Source organism: Coturnix japonica, chromosome 12 (genome assembly GCF_054131305.1).
Source record: "Coturnix japonica strain WE chromosome 12, WE-NBRP24, whole genome shotgun sequence".
Lineage (NCBI taxonomy): Eukaryota > Metazoa > Chordata > Aves > Galliformes > Phasianidae > Coturnix > Coturnix japonica.
In genome coordinates, this window is record NC_140674.1 from 5019193 (window position 1) to 5038041 (window position 18849).

At 49.6% G+C, this 18849-nt stretch overlaps 2 protein-coding genes across 2 annotated transcripts; both read right to left on the minus strand.

The window, feature by feature from the left end:
* Positions 1-80: 80 nt before the first annotated feature.
* Positions 81-7108, minus strand: SRPRB (SRP receptor subunit beta). Its single transcript, XM_015871179.3, has 7 exons — positions 6973-7108; positions 6801-6895; positions 6644-6721; positions 5362-5444; positions 4952-5088; positions 3837-3891; positions 81-2149 (listed from the first exon to the last, which is right to left on the minus strand). Exons 1-7 carry the CDS (start codon positions 7082-7084, stop codon positions 1933-1935), a joined length of 777 nt encoding a protein of 258 aa, XP_015726665.2. The 5' UTR covers positions 7085-7108; the 3' UTR covers positions 81-1932.
* A 1111-nt stretch (positions 7109-8219) lies between these two features.
* On the minus strand, positions 8220-18041 carry TF (transferrin). Its single transcript, XM_015871233.3, has 17 exons — positions 17936-18041; positions 16458-16621; positions 16152-16260; positions 14972-15163; positions 14676-14811; positions 14237-14292; positions 13829-13998; positions 13516-13702; positions 12787-12941; positions 12257-12350; positions 12010-12042; positions 11188-11343; positions 10302-10446; positions 9968-10032; positions 9330-9514; positions 8844-9030; positions 8220-8443 (listed from the first exon to the last, which is right to left on the minus strand). The coding sequence occupies exons 1-17, from the start codon at positions 17976-17978 to the stop codon at positions 8406-8408; spliced, it is 2115 nt and encodes a 704-aa protein (XP_015726719.2). The 5' UTR covers positions 17979-18041; the 3' UTR covers positions 8220-8405.
* Between the last annotated feature and the right edge of the window lie 808 nt (positions 18042-18849).

Consider the following 18849-nt stretch of genomic DNA (forward strand, 5'->3'; position numbering starts at 1 on the left):
CAGTGTAGACCCTGACACCGCTAAGAAGACTCAAGGTAAAGGTCAAGAGAGAATGAGCAAACCAGGACTTGAGAAGAAACTTTTAGTCAAATGCTTTATTACAGAAATAACTTAAAACCAAACAGGGCCTCATGCTACTTTATTCCACCTGACAGCGATGTACAACTCTGATTTCGAAGGAGGTAGGTCTTAGCAAACAGAACTACCACTCAAGCAAACAGCAATATTCTGCAGCAAAGGGAGTTCAAGCACAACAAATACACTTCAGCAATGCTTTGGCTGCAGCAAATATCAAAATGTAACACAGTCCCTAAATATAACCCCTCCTATTCTCCTATGTGGGACAGCACAGCTCCCAGCTTATCTTTAGAGCTTCACTGTGAGCACAGGTCTTTGCTGAAGCCTGTTTGTGTTCCCCTCATCACTACTAACATGTAGCAGTACAACAGGGAGTCAGATGATGCCCAGAAGGGAACATAATAGATCAGACAAGCCATTAAGCAAGCACTAAACCAGAGAGAAACCCACAAAGGACAGAAAAGATGCATGAGAAGCCTAAGTTTGCTCCTTGCTTAGAACTACACAAAACCCAATAAAACTAGATGCAGTAGGACCTTGTAGTTCCCAGCATCGAATCCTGGAGAGTAATCCTCCTCACAGAGATGTTGTGTAGAGCCAGCATCCCACAGCACAGCATCAAGCTGCTGGGCAGGGCAACTGACAAGTGTCTTAAGGCTGTAGTTCAGAAAGGACAAACTGAAACAGTCTCACAGATGCTGCTGCAATTTCTCCCTCAACACAACCAATGTTCCTGGCTACAGCAAAGAAAAGGGAAAGCAAAGGAACTTTTGGAAAGTTCAGGTCTAAGGCATACTGAATCAGACCCAACTACTGTCTCAACAAGCTTCAAAGCAGCCCAGCTGAGCCTCCCCAAGAGCTACAGCAACAGGCAGCAGTCCCTGATGAGATCACACACAGCAGCAGCTTTGCCTTCAACCACCACAAATACTGGGAAAAGCTCTCATGTTCTTCTCCAATGAGCATCTTCCTCATAAGGAAGAATCATGCTCACACTGACTTGCTATCAAGCTCACCTTTCTCTTCATTTTGCTGCAACTGCTATGATGAAAAACACAAAAAGGGCTCCTAATGGTAGACACTGGATAGGAGACGGGCAGGAAAAAGAACAGCAAGGGTCTGTCATGACAGATCTAACTCCTAACACAGATATGAATCCAAAAATATGCCACTTCCATTGGTTCAAGCTAGGACCATTCTGTAAGTGCCATTCACTTGTTTACAGTCTGTTGGAGAAGAGCCTGAAGTACAGAAAGAATAGAGCGAAACAAGCTTTCAAGGCACAGCCCTGACAGAAAGAAAAACTCCCAAGAGCTGTCCAGCAAAAGGAATCAACCAGAGACATGGGCACCACAGCCAGACACAGGCACTGCACAGTGACAAGGGCAGATCAACCAGCTTGCCTTTGAAATTTAACAAGCCACCCCAGTTCCACAAAAACTGGACTACACCTCCATGAAGAAACAGCGATGCAATGCTAAAACAAAGCAGAAAAGGACAGACTACAGTTTCTAGACTCACCTGGCAGTGTATTCCTTCCTAAGTTGACTGGCAGCTGGATGATGAAAATACAAAAGATTTCAAGGAAACACAGAAGCCTATTGGGTCAGCAACGCAGGAAAAAAAGCAGAGGAGAGAGGGGAAAAAAGGTGGTGGTGTGACAGAGACAGAGAGGAAATCACACCAGTAAATGTTATATGCTCCCAAACAGAGGAAGACAATGCAATGCTTTTCCAGCATTCACTTTCTGCTTTGGTAAGATCCGAGTACTTCAAACCATCTATTTTCTTTCACTCCCCAGATGTGCCCCCCACGTGTCCTCAGGTCTCTCCCTCTCACCCTGCCCTTCTCTGATCAGGCGATCTTGGCCAGCCATTTCTCAAGGTCCTCAAAGTCAGCATCTCCCTCCTCTCCCTTGCTGCCACGAGCACTGCACTCCACAAACTCCACCTTCATGGGCAGCTGAGAGAAGTCAAAGTCCTTGCCCTTCTTTCCCAGCTGAGCAGGTCCCCCAGTGGCTGAGGCATCCAAACTGGTGGGGGCTGCAGAGCGGGTCACTCGTAAGGTGTTACTGCAGAAAGAGAAAGGAGAAGATCAGGAACTCAAATAGCAAAATGACACCTACACCATAAGCACTGAGATGCTTTGGTTTCAGCTGTCAGCAGGACATCAGCAACACCAGGGACAGAAGGCCCCAGAGGCATACCCATATCCCTAACCCACGAGGCACAGGCAGGGACAGGCACTTTGCCTACTTGTAAACAGCTGCTACAAGGCACAACTGAGAGAGGTTCAAGAGAGACTGATCGTGGGTTTGGTGAAAGAAGCAGAACTTCTGAAGAGACAAAGGCACCTTTCCATTGGTAGGGAATGAACCCAGACTGTGAGAGCTGCTTGTCTGACTACAGCTAAGAGGATGTTTAGCCCACAGTGCTCAAATCTGCACTGTTTTGACAGGTTACTGTTTGACAGGTTGGAAAGGGTCCAGAGGAGGGCCACAAAGATGATCAGGGGGCTGGAGCACCTCCCCTATGAGGACAGGCTGAGGGAGTTGGGTTTGTTCAGCCTGGAGAAGAGAAGGTTGCGGGGTGACCTCATTGCAGCCTTTCAGTACCTGAAGGGAACTTACTGCCAGGAGGGGAGTAAACTCTTCGAAAGGGCTGATAATAGCAGGACTAGGGGAAATGGTTTTAAGTTGAAGGAGGGAAGATTTAGGTTGGATGTTAGGGGAAAGTTCTTTACTAGAAGAGTGGTTAGGTCCTGGAACAGGCTGCCCAGTGAGGTTGTGGATGCCCCGTCCTTGGAGGTGTTCAAGACCAGGTTGGACGGGGCCCTGGGCAACCTGATCTAGTAAATGTGTATGTTTGGTGGCCCTGCCAGGCAGGGGGGTTGGAACTACATGATCCTTGAGGTCCCTTCCAACCCGGGTAATTCTGTGATTCTGTGTGATTCTGTTACCTGGGAAAAGAGGCACCCAGGACATCAGGGATCATGCAGATCTTCACCCCATAGCCACCTTAACGTGCCAAATACTTCTGGAGACTGAGAGGTGGATCGAGCCTCCCCAGTGCTCCAGTGAGCAGTGCCTGGCCAAGGACCCCAGGCTGCAGCACTGCTGCTGTTTCTGCCCTTCATATTGTGGCAGCATCTCAGCAACCTGCCACCCATATGAAGGGAGGAAAAACCTCACTGCTCACACAAAGTATAAACTAGAGGCAGCACTGAAACAAACAGCAGCATGAAAAGGGCATTGAGGCACTGCAGTCTGACTGCTTCTAGTGTCCCAAAAACCAAGCTAGGGAAGTCAAGTTGCATCAGGCACGGATGCAAACAGCAACTTCTACCATGGAATTTGCCTTGCAGAAGGGAAGGTCAGGTACTCAGCAGTGAAAATGCAACAGTACAAATCACCCTGCTGCCACCCACTGGTCAATGAGGCTAGTGACAACCGCATCCCAGGAACACTCATTTGGATGCCAAAGAGCTACAAATGAACCACGAGGCACTGATTCTCCACATTACAGCTTTAAGGAAGCAATACACCACCCATCTTCTTTTTTGTCAAGCCAGGAACATTACTAGATCTTAGTGCTTTAGCAAGGACCTTCTTCCCTCATCCTGATTACACCTACACAAAACAGACTTCTCCTTTTATTCATTGAGCACAGAAGTACTTAAAGGACTCACTAAACATGGGCAGGAGACAAAGGAGAAGACAGAAGAAGCCCAGAGGATTTAAGATCCAATTTCACACTTACAGCTCTTTCTCCAGCTGCTGTTGAATGAGTTTTGCAGACTTTGCCATTGTGACATCTAGAGAGAAAACAGAAAAGGAAATAATTAGCTCTTTGGTATTATGTCCAGATTAGCTTCCTGCTCCGAAAGGTACAGCAAGGCTTGATCATATCATGCTGTCATAAGACGTAATGAGACAACAGCAATGGTGTAAGTGCTTGGATAAGGTACAGAAGGGCTTTAGATCTGTGGGCATGAATGAGAGCAACCCCAGAACCCAATTCAAGGCAGGGGATTAGTTTCTTCTCACAGTCTGGAAACAGGGCAGTAAATCACTTCAAACAAGGCCCAGCATGCTCACCTGTCCTGGCATTACAGAGCTCAGCACAATGCCTTCTAGAACTTGAAGGCTCCAAGATGCTCCTATGATACTGCAAGAAAAAACTAGAAAACCAAACCTGGCACTGGTAGAAAGTTTCAAATTGTCCTACAAGGATCCACACCTCTGCAGGAAAAGCTGTACGGATTGACCACTTAAGCCTGTCTAATGATCTCTAGCTCTTCAAGTGGTGCTTTTCTCCTAAGCTATTTGACGTATCTGACCTACGAATTCTTCCAAAGGCTGCTAGAAATGTTCTTGCTGAGTAGTCCAAGTCTACAACTAATTTTCTGCCTTTATTTTGCTGAAACCCTGACCCCTGAGAAATTCACCGTGTGTGGTGTAACACTATAATGTGATAAAAAACAGAGCAATGACAGCAGGGTAGCAGAGTCCCAGGCTTCAGCAAGTGAAGATAAGCCCCAGTGCAGCAGCCATAGACACAGAAACAAAGGAAAAAAAAGCTGCTTATCTGCAGGCCTCAGGTAGGCAGGGAGCTCCACTCCAGCAAGATACCCCCTCCTCTCCACTGCCAACCCTTAAATGAGGTCTGGAAAGGGGTGCATCCTGGCTCCACCCCTTGCAGTCACTCAGGTACACTGCATGCACCTGAGCTGCCCTGGGTTGGCCCTGCCTTCCATCAAGTGCTCAATCACTGCTTCAATCCATGGCTTAGCAATTCTGCTACACAGGGCATTAACTCTAATAATTATTCAAGGACTGAATCACCACTCCCACCTGCAGGGCAGCACCCAATACCTTGTTTATTGCAAGCGATCAGCAGCGAAGGTGCATTTTTGAGAACAGTGCTGTCAACCAGGACCTGGTACAGGAACTCAGCCACATCCTTCACCTCCCGCTGGAAGGCTACGCTGTCCACCACAAACACAATGGCCCTGAGAAAAAGAACACATGTAGGATCATTCTGTAACACAAAAAGCAGGTCAGCAGATGGGGACTGAAATACATTTTGTATTGATATCCAGCAGGAAACCTGTTCCCCTCTGTCCCAAAGACATACTACATGTCCTAAGCCTCCCCAAGGCAGCGCTCTGACTCCCAGGGCACACACAGCACAACCCCTACCTGGCTCACTGCACCCTCTGTGTCTCATCCCTGGTACAAACATCAGCTGGCCCCACCAGCACCCCTGTCCATCTCCACGTTACCTGGCTGCAGCTTTGAACCTCTCCAAGAACTGAAGTCGCAAGCTTTCATGGCCCGGGAGGTCGATTAAAGTCACATTAGTGCCCTGGGCAAGAAGAGAGGTGTTAACAACACTTACACCAGGAATAATGGCAATCACACCCCACAGAAAGCCAATCTGGGAGCAGATTCCAGTCAGCTTGTGCCAGGGCAGCAGCACATGAGTGAACCTCATGCCGGACAGAAGTGTGTAATCCACCCCATAATGCAATCTCTCCACCACCCCAAAGATTCTGACAGGCAAAGGAAATTGCTGAGGAACAACACTCATGGACAGGACTCTGTAAGGACGGCCAACACCAGCAAACCATGCAACAGAGCTGACTACCAACCACATCACAGCATGAGTGACAAGCCTTTGTGAGTTCCTTGGTCATTACACCAGCAGATTTACTCTGTCTCTGTTATATATCAGCACAGCAAAATCACAAACTCCTGTTCTGCACATCCCTGGTGCAGAATAATAACCCCACAATCTCTGAATGGGAATTTATGTGAATTCAAGCTGCAAATCAACCTAAATACTCAAAACACCGCTGGGAATAGCACAAGAACAGCTTTGCAAGATGGTCTTTGAATCAAAAGCAGTGAATGTTTCTCTTTCCACAGGCTATTAGACAGAAAAAGCAGTGATATGAAAGAGAACAAATGCCTCTCACATGCTCCTAATTGAGATGTAGCCACTGAGGGCCACATCAGCATTCTCAGGGTAACACCTGTTGTTACTGAGAGGGGGGAGGTTTCATAAGATCCCGTCTTCTGGGCTGCTTTTGTGTCTTAACACAAACTTCCAACCAGAAAAGCAGCAGCCTGTCACAGCATCCCAGCACCTCTCCTTCAAAACATCTCCTGTCTACTAAGTCCCAGAGACACTTAAAGAACTCTGCAGTCCTTCTGGCTGCTGTTAATCCCGTGCTCTTACTGTCTTTAATAAAGACGGTTAGAGAAAAAGGCAGCAAAGCACCCTCTGCTTTCACACTTCACCAGCAGACACCATGCTGCCACCTCGTGCTTCACTGCCACGTGTGAGCCCGGCAAGAGACAGAAATGCTTCTGAAACTAAAAAGATCACCACAGAACAGAAGTAAAACAGGATCTGAAAGGTAACTGAACCCCCCTGGGGACTTTTTCCTTTGCAAACCTTTCTACTCCAGCTCAGCCATTCTCCCTGTGCACTAACTGAAAGCTGTACCATAGGTACAGGCTATGGGAAGCCTGCAAAGCACAAGAGGCACGAACGCTCACCTTGTCGTTGCTCACTCTGTACACAGCAGCGCTGTCGGTGATGGAGGTCTGAGTATCTCGGTACCTGCCCGTCAGCAGCTGCGTGGGGGAGAACAACCCTTATAAGCACCCTAAAGCCGCACGTATTGGACTGAGCAGGGCCCAGCTGAGCGCTCACCCGTGCGAACAGCAGCGTCTTCCCCGCGTCGCAGAGGCCCAGCAGTAACACAGCCCTGCGGCTGCTCCGTGCGCCCTGCGCGAGCCTCCACAGCACTGCGGGACAGAGGGGAAAGACACTGAGCACCCGCCGCTTCCCGTTACCTCCTCCCCCCCGCCGGGCAGCGACTCACGGAGAGTGAAGGCGACGACGAGCAGCGCCACGAGGACGGAGAGAGCGGCAGGGCCGGGAGACTGCAGCTCCCGCCGCAGCGAGTCCAGGTACGGCTCCACGGCGCCCGCCATGATGGCCCGCGTGCACACGTCCACACCGCACTGCTTCCGCTTCCGGCTTCTTCCCCCCCCACCAAAACCATCATGGCGGCGTGATGGTGGGGGGGGCAGGGAGAGGTTGTGCCACACAGAGCACGGCACAGCTCCATGCACAGCTCCATGCACAGCTCCATGCACAGCTCCATGTACAGCTCCATGTACAGCTCCATGGCAGTGAGCACAGCCTAATGCTGGAGCTCAGGGAGCGCTGGGACACTGCTATGAGACATTGGGTTTGGAGCTGATGATCCTCCTGGGTATATCCTCCTTGGGATATCCTATAGATATCCCTCCTTAACAACACATACACTTTCATGGAGGAAATAACACCTGCTAATTGGGATCTAGGGCATATTCAATCCATTTCGCTTCGAAACAGATTGAATGGGATTTCTATCCATCAGGAGAGGGGTGGTCAGCACGGATAGGGAGGTGACTGTCCCTCTCTACTCTGCTCTTGTGAGGTCCCATCTGTTGTACTGTGTCCAGGTGTGGAGCCCTCAGTACAAGAAAGACATGGAGATTTTGGAAAGGGTCCAGAGGAGGGACAGGAAGATGATCAGGGGGCTGGAGCACCTCCCCTATGAGGACAGGCTGAGGGAGTTGGGTTTGTTCAGCCTGGAGAAGAGAAGGTTGCGGGGTGACCTCATTGCAGCCTTTCAGTACCTGAAGGGAACTTACTCCCAGGAGGGGAGTAAACTCTTCGAAAGGGCTGATAATAGCAGGACTAGGGGAAATGGTTTTAAGTTAAAAGAGGGAAGATTTAGGTTGGATGTTAGGGGAAAGTTCTTCACTAGGAGAGTGGTTAGGCCCTGGAACAGGTTGTGGATGCCCCGTCCTTGGAGATGTTCAAGACCAGGTTGGATGGGGCCCTGGGCAACCTGATCTAGTAAAGGTGTATGTTTGGTGGCCCTGCCAGGCAGGGGGGTTGGAACTACATGATCCTTGTGGTCCCTTCCAACCCGGGTCATTCTGTGATTCTGTGATTCTCTCATGGGCAGCAGGAACCTCAAATGGCATTAGCCAAGTTGGTGCCTGACACTGGTCTGCATCAAAGGGTGCTGGGGAAGGAATGTGTTTAATGACTTGAGAAACCTCAGGAAACGCATTTAGATGTTGAGATTTTATTTCTTGCTGTGGCAGGAGCAAAGAAGCCACGTTCAGAGTGATGAGGAAGGGCAGAGGAAGCAGCAATGGCAGAGGGCCCTCTGCACATCAGTGTTCTGTGCGGAGGGCACCGGAGGAGTCATGGCATGAAGTTTCCTCCCCCTTCAAAAAGGGCCCTTCCCTCCCATCACTTGTCCTGGAGGAAGGTGCACACCTGGAGGAGATCTGAAAAGGAAAAGGGAGAAGTTCAGGCCTTGCACTGAAACAGCAAAAGCAACACAGTCCTGTCCCACCAGCATGCACCCAGCCATGCCAACATGGTCACAGCATGGGACCATGCACCCCACCAGGAGTGAGCCTTAACCACAGATAACACTGAGTGCACGCTAATGGGACACAGGGGGTTATTATACTGCTTCTCAGTTTGCCTGCTTTCTAAAGGGGATTCTCATTGACAACACAGCAATATATTTCCAATCCAGCTTCAGTTTGCTCAAGAAACTCTGGGAAAAGTATAAAGAGAGCTTCAGGAGTTACCCTTTTACTGTACAATATGGACTGTGCCTATCTCTGAGACTGAGCACTGCAATTAACTGATGTTGGTTTTTGAGGCTGTTACATTTACCTGATGGGTTGCAGGTATTGAGGCTGGAAGTCACGGAATAGTATTTCTCTCCGAGGAACTCCCTGTATGTCGTTCCTTGGCGGAGTTTAACCAGGCACTTGGTTAAGTCTTTAAACAGAAGATCTTTGGTTTGAGACTCAAACATCATGAACTTGGTTCTCTCGCTTCCAGTTACTCCAAACCGTTCCTGAAATGAAGTAATGAGGAGGTACATGTATGTAAAAAGTAGAAAGAAAGCAAGATTCAGCTTGTACAAGCCTCTCAGTAGCAGTTCTTCATGCTATTCTACCTGCCTGTAGGAACAGTTCAGGAGGGATGGAGGAAGGGGAAGCTTAAGGGATGAGGCTCTGACCCTGTATCAGCAAGTCAAAATCTACCGCGTTTTGCTGACTTGGTGAAATGCAGAGCATCACTGCTACCAGTGACCATCAACACACCATGTAAAAACCACCCCAGAACATTCCTTGCACTGTCAGCACCACCAACCTCCTGCCTCTCCATCAGCTCCTGGATTTTTTTTGCTTTCTCTGGGCGCACAACCACAGCATGGGTAGGAACTTCAGCCAGGTTGCATTCCCTGTAATCCATGACATTTGCCCGTCTCCCGTCGGTACACAGCAACTCAAAGTCATCCATTTGCAGATCCTTGGCCCACTCAGCTTTGTTTTTGCCTGTGAAGGGAATTGATTTGGAGCTTCAGAGATCTTGTGCAGCAGAAGCACAGTCACACTGACAGCAACCAGCAAAGTGTTTGTCCCTGCAGTGATGTGCACTGACCCTCTGTGTGGACTGAAAGGGATGCAAGTAAAACTCAGGAGCAGTCAATGGGCTGAATCAGACTCTCAGAGCAGGCGGGCAGGTTGTTACATCTTTTTCCATGCATTCCCCCCCACCAATACACAAGCTTTGATAACTTCAGCCACTGCTTTCAGAAATGGGACCCGAGCTTTTCCATTTCAGGCAAGCAAGGAGCTAGAATACTCTGCAGTGGTGCTGAGGGAAGCAGCTGTGGTTAATAGGGCACTGCAATAAATGTATATTCAAAATGAATGCTTTGGGAACAGGAAGGATACAGACAGGGGGAGGCAGCCCACCCAGCCCCATGCAATAGGATCACCACGTACCACCAGTGTTTTCCTCCACAATGGAATGCTTAATAAAGGCCACATCACCCTTCTCGACCAGACACCTGTATAGTACAAAGAGAGGAGGTGCACATGTCAGTAGCCATGTAAATGCCAAACTTGCATCAAAGCGACTCCAGCCCTGCAGCAGGGTCTCTCTGCTATTAGATGCAATTGAAACAAGATTCATTCCCTTTCTAAATTCACGCCCAGTCTGAATTACCTGGACTTGAGCTGTTACTGTGTCAGTAGAGGGGAGAAAGAACCAGGCGTGATGTTCGGACCCTTGTCTTTTTAGGGGGCTAAGCACTACTTGAGCATCACTCCCACCTACCGTAAAGCTCCGGTATATCCAAAGTATTTCTCGTGGCTGCTGGCGACACACTTCTCTGGAGGGATTCCCCCTGAGCCTTCACACAGCTGGCAGAGGCGGGAGTCGGGAGGGGAGCCGGGAGCACAGCCCTCGCTGAAGTATTCATCTGAGGGCAGGAATATGAGAAATTTGCTTTCCCCACTCTAAAGAATCAGGGTCTGTTTTCACGACACGTTACGGGCAGGTACAGACATGTATGGCAGGATTATGAGAGCTCAGAGGGAGGAGGGGGGCATAGAAAAAGCAGAAAGGAGGTTGGAGAGGCTGAATAAAACTTACTAACACCAGCAGGTCCCTGAGGTTACATTTCCCATTAATAATTATATGTTTATTTTTCCTCAGTTCATAATTTCACATTATTTTTGTTGGACCGTAGTTCTCATCAATTGGAAGTTGGACGTATAAGTTGAGCTGCAGACTTTTAACCCACTGTTCTCAAGGGAGTCAGATCAGACCCCTGAAGACTCTTGAACTGGAATCAGCCTCTGTTCCCTGCTCCCAACCCAGCAGGAACTCGTAAATCCACCCTTCACCCCCACGCTGTGCTTTGCAGAAGGTGCAGCCTGTCCTCCCACTTAGGGAACGCTTTTTGGGCTGCCAAAAGGGAAAAGGGAGAGATGTGAAAAGAAAGCAAAGCTCCCCAAGTCAGCTGTATCCTGCTTGTAAGCAGTCACCATCAGCCTGAAACTTTGCTCAGTACAGTCTTAAGTAACAGACTCGTTTCATTTTCCATCTCCAAGTGAGAGTCTTCGAGGCACGAGAAGCTTTGAAAGGCAGAGGATGTGTGACCAAACACTTTTCCTCATGGATTTCTGTCTCAGACAAGCAGATGCACGACCTGACTCACCAAAATTGCAGCTCCCTGTCTTGTTGTGAATCAAGCCCATGGGGACGTTCCAGCCAGCAGTCCTACCCACAGCGGTGTGGCATGACTTCTTGCCCTTCAGACTGTTCCAGTCGAAGCCGGTGCCTTTCTTCACAACAGCCACAGCAAAGTATGATGCTTTTGGGAGAAAGATGGAGGAGAATTAAGGCCTGACCCCAGAGTTCCACTGCTTTCCTTTAGCAGAGCGTCAGCAGAGGGCATCTACGTGCAGCATAGCAGAAATATTTTGTGCTTATTAAGGATTAGCCGCGCAGCAACAAGAGAATAGTTTGCAGATGTGATGCATCTACTCCCACAGCACTCCTGGGAGATAATTATCCCTGTCACTTCTCCCCCACTAAAACTCTGGCACTTGGGTTTGCAAGAAGGCTGTAGCAAGATATATATAATGCATGCCTCTCAAATTCATATCCGCCCTTCAGCAATGGATGAAATCTTCTCTCTTCTTGGTTTCTACTTCTATGAAAAGCAATTCCCTAAGGCTTCAGCACAGACCCCTTTCCCTTTTGCAGCCCTGACTGTGTCATGGTGTGGCTCCAGAGAGCCACAACTCCACACAAATCTCTGCAGCTATTGGATGCTTTGCTCTGATCAGCAGACCCTGAATTTTCATGTGAGTGTTCAATTTAACACCCAGATTTTTAACATCAACACTGTACACAGTGGGTCTTACAAGACTCTACATAGAGACTTGGCCATGTATTCTCAACTCGTGACTGCACATGTATTTTTCTACTTCTATCCAAAAGGACTGTTTGCTGCTCCTCTCTTGGGAGTAATTACCTGTTTGTCCTGCTTTGCCGCATTGGCTTTCATCTGTAGGAAGGAAAAAGAAGATATTAGACAAAAGAAACATAAAATCCCAAACTGAATCAAGCTCACTAATTGCTCAGGTAGCTTTTAAGGTAGCATCAAGTGCATCAACAAAACGAAGAGCAGCTCGGATGCAGCACCAAGGCTGCCTTATGGATTTCAGACTAAAAGCAGCGCTTTTGCTTCAGCCCTGTCCACCCTGCAGGGCTTCACTCACCGTCATATCGTTCTGCCATCACTGGCACCAGGCCACAGACACCAGCAGTGTAGACCAGGCCTCCATCAAGGGTAACAGCATCTGCTTCACCTTTCTGCAACAAAACCCGCATAGGAATGAAATGACACTGTATTTCACCCCAAATGACACTGTATTTCCCCAGAGCAGCCCTTTTCCGAAACTGGATCATAAAATATGTACTTGGTGGGAGGAAAACAGGCTGGAGGAAAGGGGCTTGAGAAGCCAAGAGGGAAAACTATGGAGGACTTGCAGGTCCAACCCGTCAGACCATATCTCCACTTGGCAGAGACAAGGCATTAGAGCCCTGCTGGGCAGCATCATCTGAGAAATGGACATGCTAGCTGCAGGAGGGTCCTCTCTCGGAATCCTGCAGCCCTATGTATATAACAATTCAACAATGTATTCAACATTTGCAGACTCTGGCCCCACATCTATTCCCAGGCTGAAAAAGGCAATGCTACTCTCCACCTGAAAGGAACCCAGGCTGAAGGAAAGGAAAAAAGCCATACCATGATCTTAATGATGCAGTCCTTTGTCTCGTCTACCACGGTGCACTCCACGTCCCCGTTGCTCACCACACTCCAGCGGTCACACTTGCTCTTCTCATCCTTGCCTACTGCACACCACTGGATCCTGTTTTCTCTGGGGCTGGGGGTCAGCTGATCTGTAAAGTCAGCCAGGAAGAAATAATAAGTCCAGAGCTCTGCGGAACCACAGATCAGGTGGGTCTGGGGGTGATTGTGGCTCTGCCATGAAACCCTTTGTGCACATCAAGAAGAGGATCTGACCTCAGAGCCTCAAGATGGGGACCAGGAGAAGCACAACCTATATTTCTGTGAAGCAGCACTTGAATAACCTGTTCTGATGCTACGTGAAGTCCACGCATCTCCTTCCACAAACATCAAAGTGACTGATCTTATAACAGCGATCTCTGCCAGACTACGGATTTTAAGTGGATTTTGGAGGTCCTTTGCTGGACCTCTGGCTCAGAAAATCAGCTTGGAAATATGTGATGAGTCCAGATGGAAGCAATGCACCCTTGCTGCTCTCATATGGTCAGTTCTGGGTTTGATGTCTTGGCATGTTCCTTCTGATCCTACACTCCTGCATCCCAGAAACAGCTATTCCGAGTAGCAATTCTGAGCGTGCCAATTCCCTTCCACCCACACAAGCCAATACCTTTCACACGAAATACGTCATGCAGAACACTCTCTAGACTTGAAAAAGGCCATTCCCACCTTTCCTCATGCTCTGGATGGCACTGTAGTACTCGAAGCCCAGGTAGAGCTGGGTGTCCATCAGCGAGGGGATGCGCTTCAGCATTATGGCAGAGTCTTTGAAAAGCAAGTCTTTGAGGACTGGGTCCTTCTTCCCAGGTGGCCCAAAGAGGTGGAAGTTACTCTTGGTGCCCACGCCAAAGTCAGTCTGCCAGGGGAGAAAAAGGAATCAGCCAATAGCACTCCAGAGCACTTGGAAGGTGAGAAAGAGCAAGCAAAACCAGGGGGCTGTGGAGGGGGGTGGCAGGGGAAGGAAAGCAGAGCTGGAGGATACCTGTGCTTTTGAGAGGAAGTTCCAGATATCTTCAACCTTGCTGTCATCCCGAGCCACAACGGCGTGAGCAGCCACTCTGGCCCAGTTACAGGTCTTGTAGTTGTCCACAGGCTGTCGGCTGCCATCCAGGCACAGCAGCTCGTACTCATCCTTCTGATCTGGGGCATTTTCTGGATGGAGGGAAGAACCATGAGTTGCATCTCCACCAAAATACACAAATACACACACAAAAGCCCGGCCTGGGGCAACTAGGATGAGCTCATCCAGTAACAAATCCAGTGGGTCAAATATGAACAGATGGGAGGTTTTGGACCGACTAAGGTTTGCACAATGCAGACTAATGCCATGATGGAGGGGCAGCAAGAGGTCAGACACGAAAGGAGAGAAACCAGTGATCTGCAGGCCTACCTTCAACTGTTGTGTGCTTCACAAAAGCCACGTCTCCTTTTCCATCCTTCAGACATCTGTGGGTGGAGGAAGCAGAAGAGATGTTAAAAAAAGCCAACAACAAACAGACATTGTGGCTTCCTTAGCTCCTGTTTCAGCAAATTGCTTTGGCCAGAGCTGCAGTCATAGAGCAGTCTTCCCCAAAACGTTATGATGGCGGAGAAATAAATATAATGGCACAGAAGTGATTCTCAAGAAACCCAGTTGGACTTATAGCACAGTGCAAGCACTGCATGCTCCCAAGCCTGTGCAAAACAGAACTGCTGAGCTCACATCATAACGCCTGCCAGTCATTACTAATTGGACTGCTAATTACCAGCAGTCCCAGCTGTTTTCAGCCCCTCGTTACAACACAGCATTGCTTGTCATAATGGAAAAAATAACCAATCCATTCACTCACTGGAAAGCTCCAGAATATCCAGAATAAGGTGCATTGCGGGCACACTTGGTTTTGGGGTCCCCTTTGCACTGACGGCACAGTTTTTGCTCAGTGGTGGCACCGGGCACGCAGCTGGCAGAGAAAAACTTGGCCACCGCTGTGGGTGAGAAACACACAAGAATTATCTTAAAACTCACATCCACAATGACCTGGGTTGGGAAGACACCCAATAAATGGCTTGGCTGCTCTGTGAGCAACACTGCTTTCAGCTTACCACCCCCCCTAAGGCTAATATCAGCCCATTTCTCTTGCTTTACCTTGCTCCACCGAGCCTGAGTCTATGCCTTCCCACTCAATGTCCCCCCTGCGGATGAGGGTCCCGATGGGGATGTTCCAGCCCACAGACCTGCCCAGCCCTGTGTGGCAGGAGGTTTTGCCCCGCAAGTCACTCACGGTGAATTCGGTTCCTTTTTTCACAACGGCCACAGCATAATAGCTGGTTGTAGAGCCTGCAGGGGAGGAAGCAAGAAGAAAATGATGAAAAAGCAAGAATTTGGAACATCTCAAGTCCTGGCAAAGCTCTGGGTTCAGAGAATAAAGAGCTGCACTTCCAAGTAACATTCATAGTCTGCTCACGTTCCCAGCTGCAATCCCACTATTGAACCAGCACTGCATATTGCAACATGGAATAAATAGTGGCCTGAAAATGCTATCCCATGCAAAACGTTGTGTCACTGCACATGCATTAGGCTGTGAGACCTCAACAGTGCTGCCTGCTAAAGCAAGCACACAAGCCTTATAGTGGTAGAACAAGGGGGGATGGTTTTAAAGTAAGACAGGGGAGGTTTAGGTTGGATCTTAGGTGGAAGTTTTTCACCCAGAGGGTGGTGACGCACTGGAACAGGTTGCCCAAGGAGGCTGTGGATGCCCCATCCCTGCAGGCATTCAAGGCCAGGCTGGATGTGGCTCTGGGCAGCCTGGGCTGCTGGTTGGTGACCCTGCACACAGCAGGGGGTTGGAACTGATGATCATTGTGGCCCTTTTCAACTCAGGCCATTCTGAGATTCTACGATACTGATTCTGATTCTAAAGTTTCATATTTGGCCTTTAAAAGGACACTGCCTCTGTCACGTTACACATTAATAAAGTGGCTGAGCTTTAGGAATGGTCAGGAATGACTCAGCTGTGTTGCTTTGATCCTGAGCATTGTGTACAAACAGACTGACCTCCAGAACAGAGGTCAAAAGGGTTTGGGGGCTCTGGGTCCGTGGCATTGCTCAAGGTAATAAGGGCAGAAATGGAGAAATAGTGTCCATCTGGCTCCCAGGAGAAACAGTGGAGGGAGGAAGGATAGTGCAGGGAGTGGGGAGGAATGGAGCAATGGGGCTAATTCTTATCAGACAAGATTGTGGCAGAACTCTTTTATGCCTCTTTATATTCTTCCTGTGCATTTCTGCTACCACCATTTAACCCTAAAAACCCCGTGAGAAAACCTACCTTCGGTGTGTTCGTAAACCTCAGCAGCAATGGCCTTCAGCTTGTATGGGGCAAGGCCTGCCTCAAACACGTGACCGCCATCCAAGCTAATGGCATCTGCCTCGTTATTCTAAACAAGAGAGTTCAATCAGATATTAGGAAACATTTCTTCTCAGACAGAGCAGTGAGGTATTAGAACAGGCTGCCCAGGGTGCAGTCACCATCCCTTGGAGGTGCTGAAGAACTGTGGATGTGGCACTGAGAGGGCATTATGGGGTGGGCTGGGGTTGGACACGATGACCTTAAAGGTCTTGACAGCCCACTCACCGCAATGGCTTTTATGCAGTCAAGATATGTTGCTTTCTGCACACAGGTCAATGTAATCCTCTCTTGTTGAGTGAGCTCCTTGAGGTTGTTGCATTTCTTCTCTTCTGGAGAGGATATGGTGCACCATCTGATGGTTGTCTTGGGGGGAGCAGCGAAGCACACAGCTGTGGGGAAAAGCAAAACGATCAAACAAACAACAACAACAACAAAAAAGGAACAGAAGGAAATAGTCTCAGAGAGGGAGAAAGGCAAAAGGGGAAGAGAAACTGCATCTGTCTCCTCGCAGTCATGGCCCTGGGTGAACAGCAAGACCTCCCCTGCACACCTCCAAAGGAATTGCTTTGGGAGCACCTAGGAGGACACCCTGCCCCCGGGTGGAACAGCACTGCAGTCCCAGCAGCCTGAGCTCTCAGCAGCACCCAATGGAGCAGGAGGACAAATCCACACGCTTCAGCAGAAATCAAACCCAAAGCACCTTGCAAAAGCAGAAAGCAAAGGCAGTCCCACTGGAGCAGTCTCGTTGCAGATAGCCCCAGAGGGACAGCAGCTCTGGTCTGGCAGACTGCGTTCACCACACTGCCATGCACATTAGCCTGGCAGCTGATGGGATGCATTCACTGCTGCACTTCTCAGCTCCATCAGCACTCCCAAGGGCAGCAGTACTGTATGCCCTTCACTCCATTCAAACTCCTCTTCTAAGAGCCCCCCAAAGCAGTAATCACTGCTCTGAGATACTGCATCGGAGCACAGACTTTCACCCTCTTCAGCAATCCAAGCACTAGAAACACTGGAATCACGCACATAAAGTGCAGATAAAGTACAGATAAAACACACAGCAGGTCTCATAGCAGAGTGGGCAGCCTGTGCTGCATGGTTCCCTTTAGCTGTGCTCCCTCCTGACTGAGCCCCTGGACGCACACTTTGCCTTCTCCAAACACTTACTGGCACACTTTGTTCACCCTCTGGTTAACCCACTCTGTCTGCATTTTCCTTTTTGCCTCTGAAACATTCTCTATTACTGGCTTTAGGAGGCAGAATTCTGCCCACAGACACCTCCCTTCCTCCCACACTGACTGTGGTCACAAGAGGAATTCTAAGCCCTAATTCCCACTGCTGCAAGCTACAGCTTTCACATTTTGGTTGCACAGAGCTGCCTTAATGTGCTTTGTGAGGCTGCCCTGGGTCCTGCTGGAGCCTGGTTTCACAAGCAGGTGTGGTGGTGGGGGTCTCGTGCTGGGTTCTCCCCCCACGCAGAGATGCTCCCCTCACCCCCTGCTGAGCTGCTTCCTTAGGGCTCAGGCCAGCATCCTTATGTGCAGATACCCTGAGCTGCCTATACAAGCAGCTGGCAGGTTCTCATTGCTTCTGCCCAGCCTGGCACACTCTGCAGCTCTGCAGAGCAGCTTCTCTGAGGGTAGAGCCTCCTGCAAAGCTGAGGCCCTCCATTCCCCCAGACACTGCCTTCCATGGGCACTTACCCACTATCCCCAAGGACAGCACGGTGCAGAGGATGAGCTTCATGTTGGGCGTTGAGGAGGGGGAGCAGCGGTGTTGGTCACAGACCGTCCCCTCGGGGTCTGTGATGGCTCTGGAGCCTCTTTCTTCCCCTTTTATAGAGGAGCAGCCCTGGCCGTGTTTGCAGAAGCAATGACCTAACGCTGTTTGTCCTTCCTTGTTTCTCAATAGCTCCCAAGTTGCCCCCCTCCCTGGCTCGGCCCATTTTTAGGAAGCCTTTCACTCTTTGGCACCAAAACCCTTCACAGCCAGGAGCTGGAGGCAGGCAAGGTGCTCTTTGTTTTAACAAGGGGCTTCAAATGGAAAATTCCCAAGCTGTGACACGTGAGTTCCCCTGCAGGCTGCAGTGCTACGGGAGGGGCTGTTTTCTTTGTCGTGGCCACCCCCTGCCTCGCACAGCCTAATTGCAGAAAGTCCCCACTGAATCCCTCGCTGAGCTTCACGTGTTTGCCAGTAACTGTCACTGCAGTGCCCGGCACCCTCTGGCTCACACTCTCCCTTTCACTCTCTTGGCAATGGTAGCAAGATCCAAAGGCAGTAATGGCCCTCGCAGATGGGCTGGAGAGCAACTTGTGCAGGCAGAGGAGCAGCCAGGCAGCTCAAGGGCAGCCTGCAGCCAGCAGGAAGCATTGCACATCATCTTCCTCACGCTGTCATGATGAACCTGGAAAGGAATGCTGAGATCAGGGCCCTCTTCTTCTGCAGACCCTCTCCATCTGGTTCTGCCAGCACACAGAGCTGGGTGCCGCTCCACACGGGAGCAGGGCAGGTGACTCTGGGGCAGCCAGACCCAGTGTTGGGTCAAGGGCATGGTTCTGTGCCCACATCCCTGGGAAGAGGGCTCTGGTGGACCTTTGTCAATGACCATCCATCATGC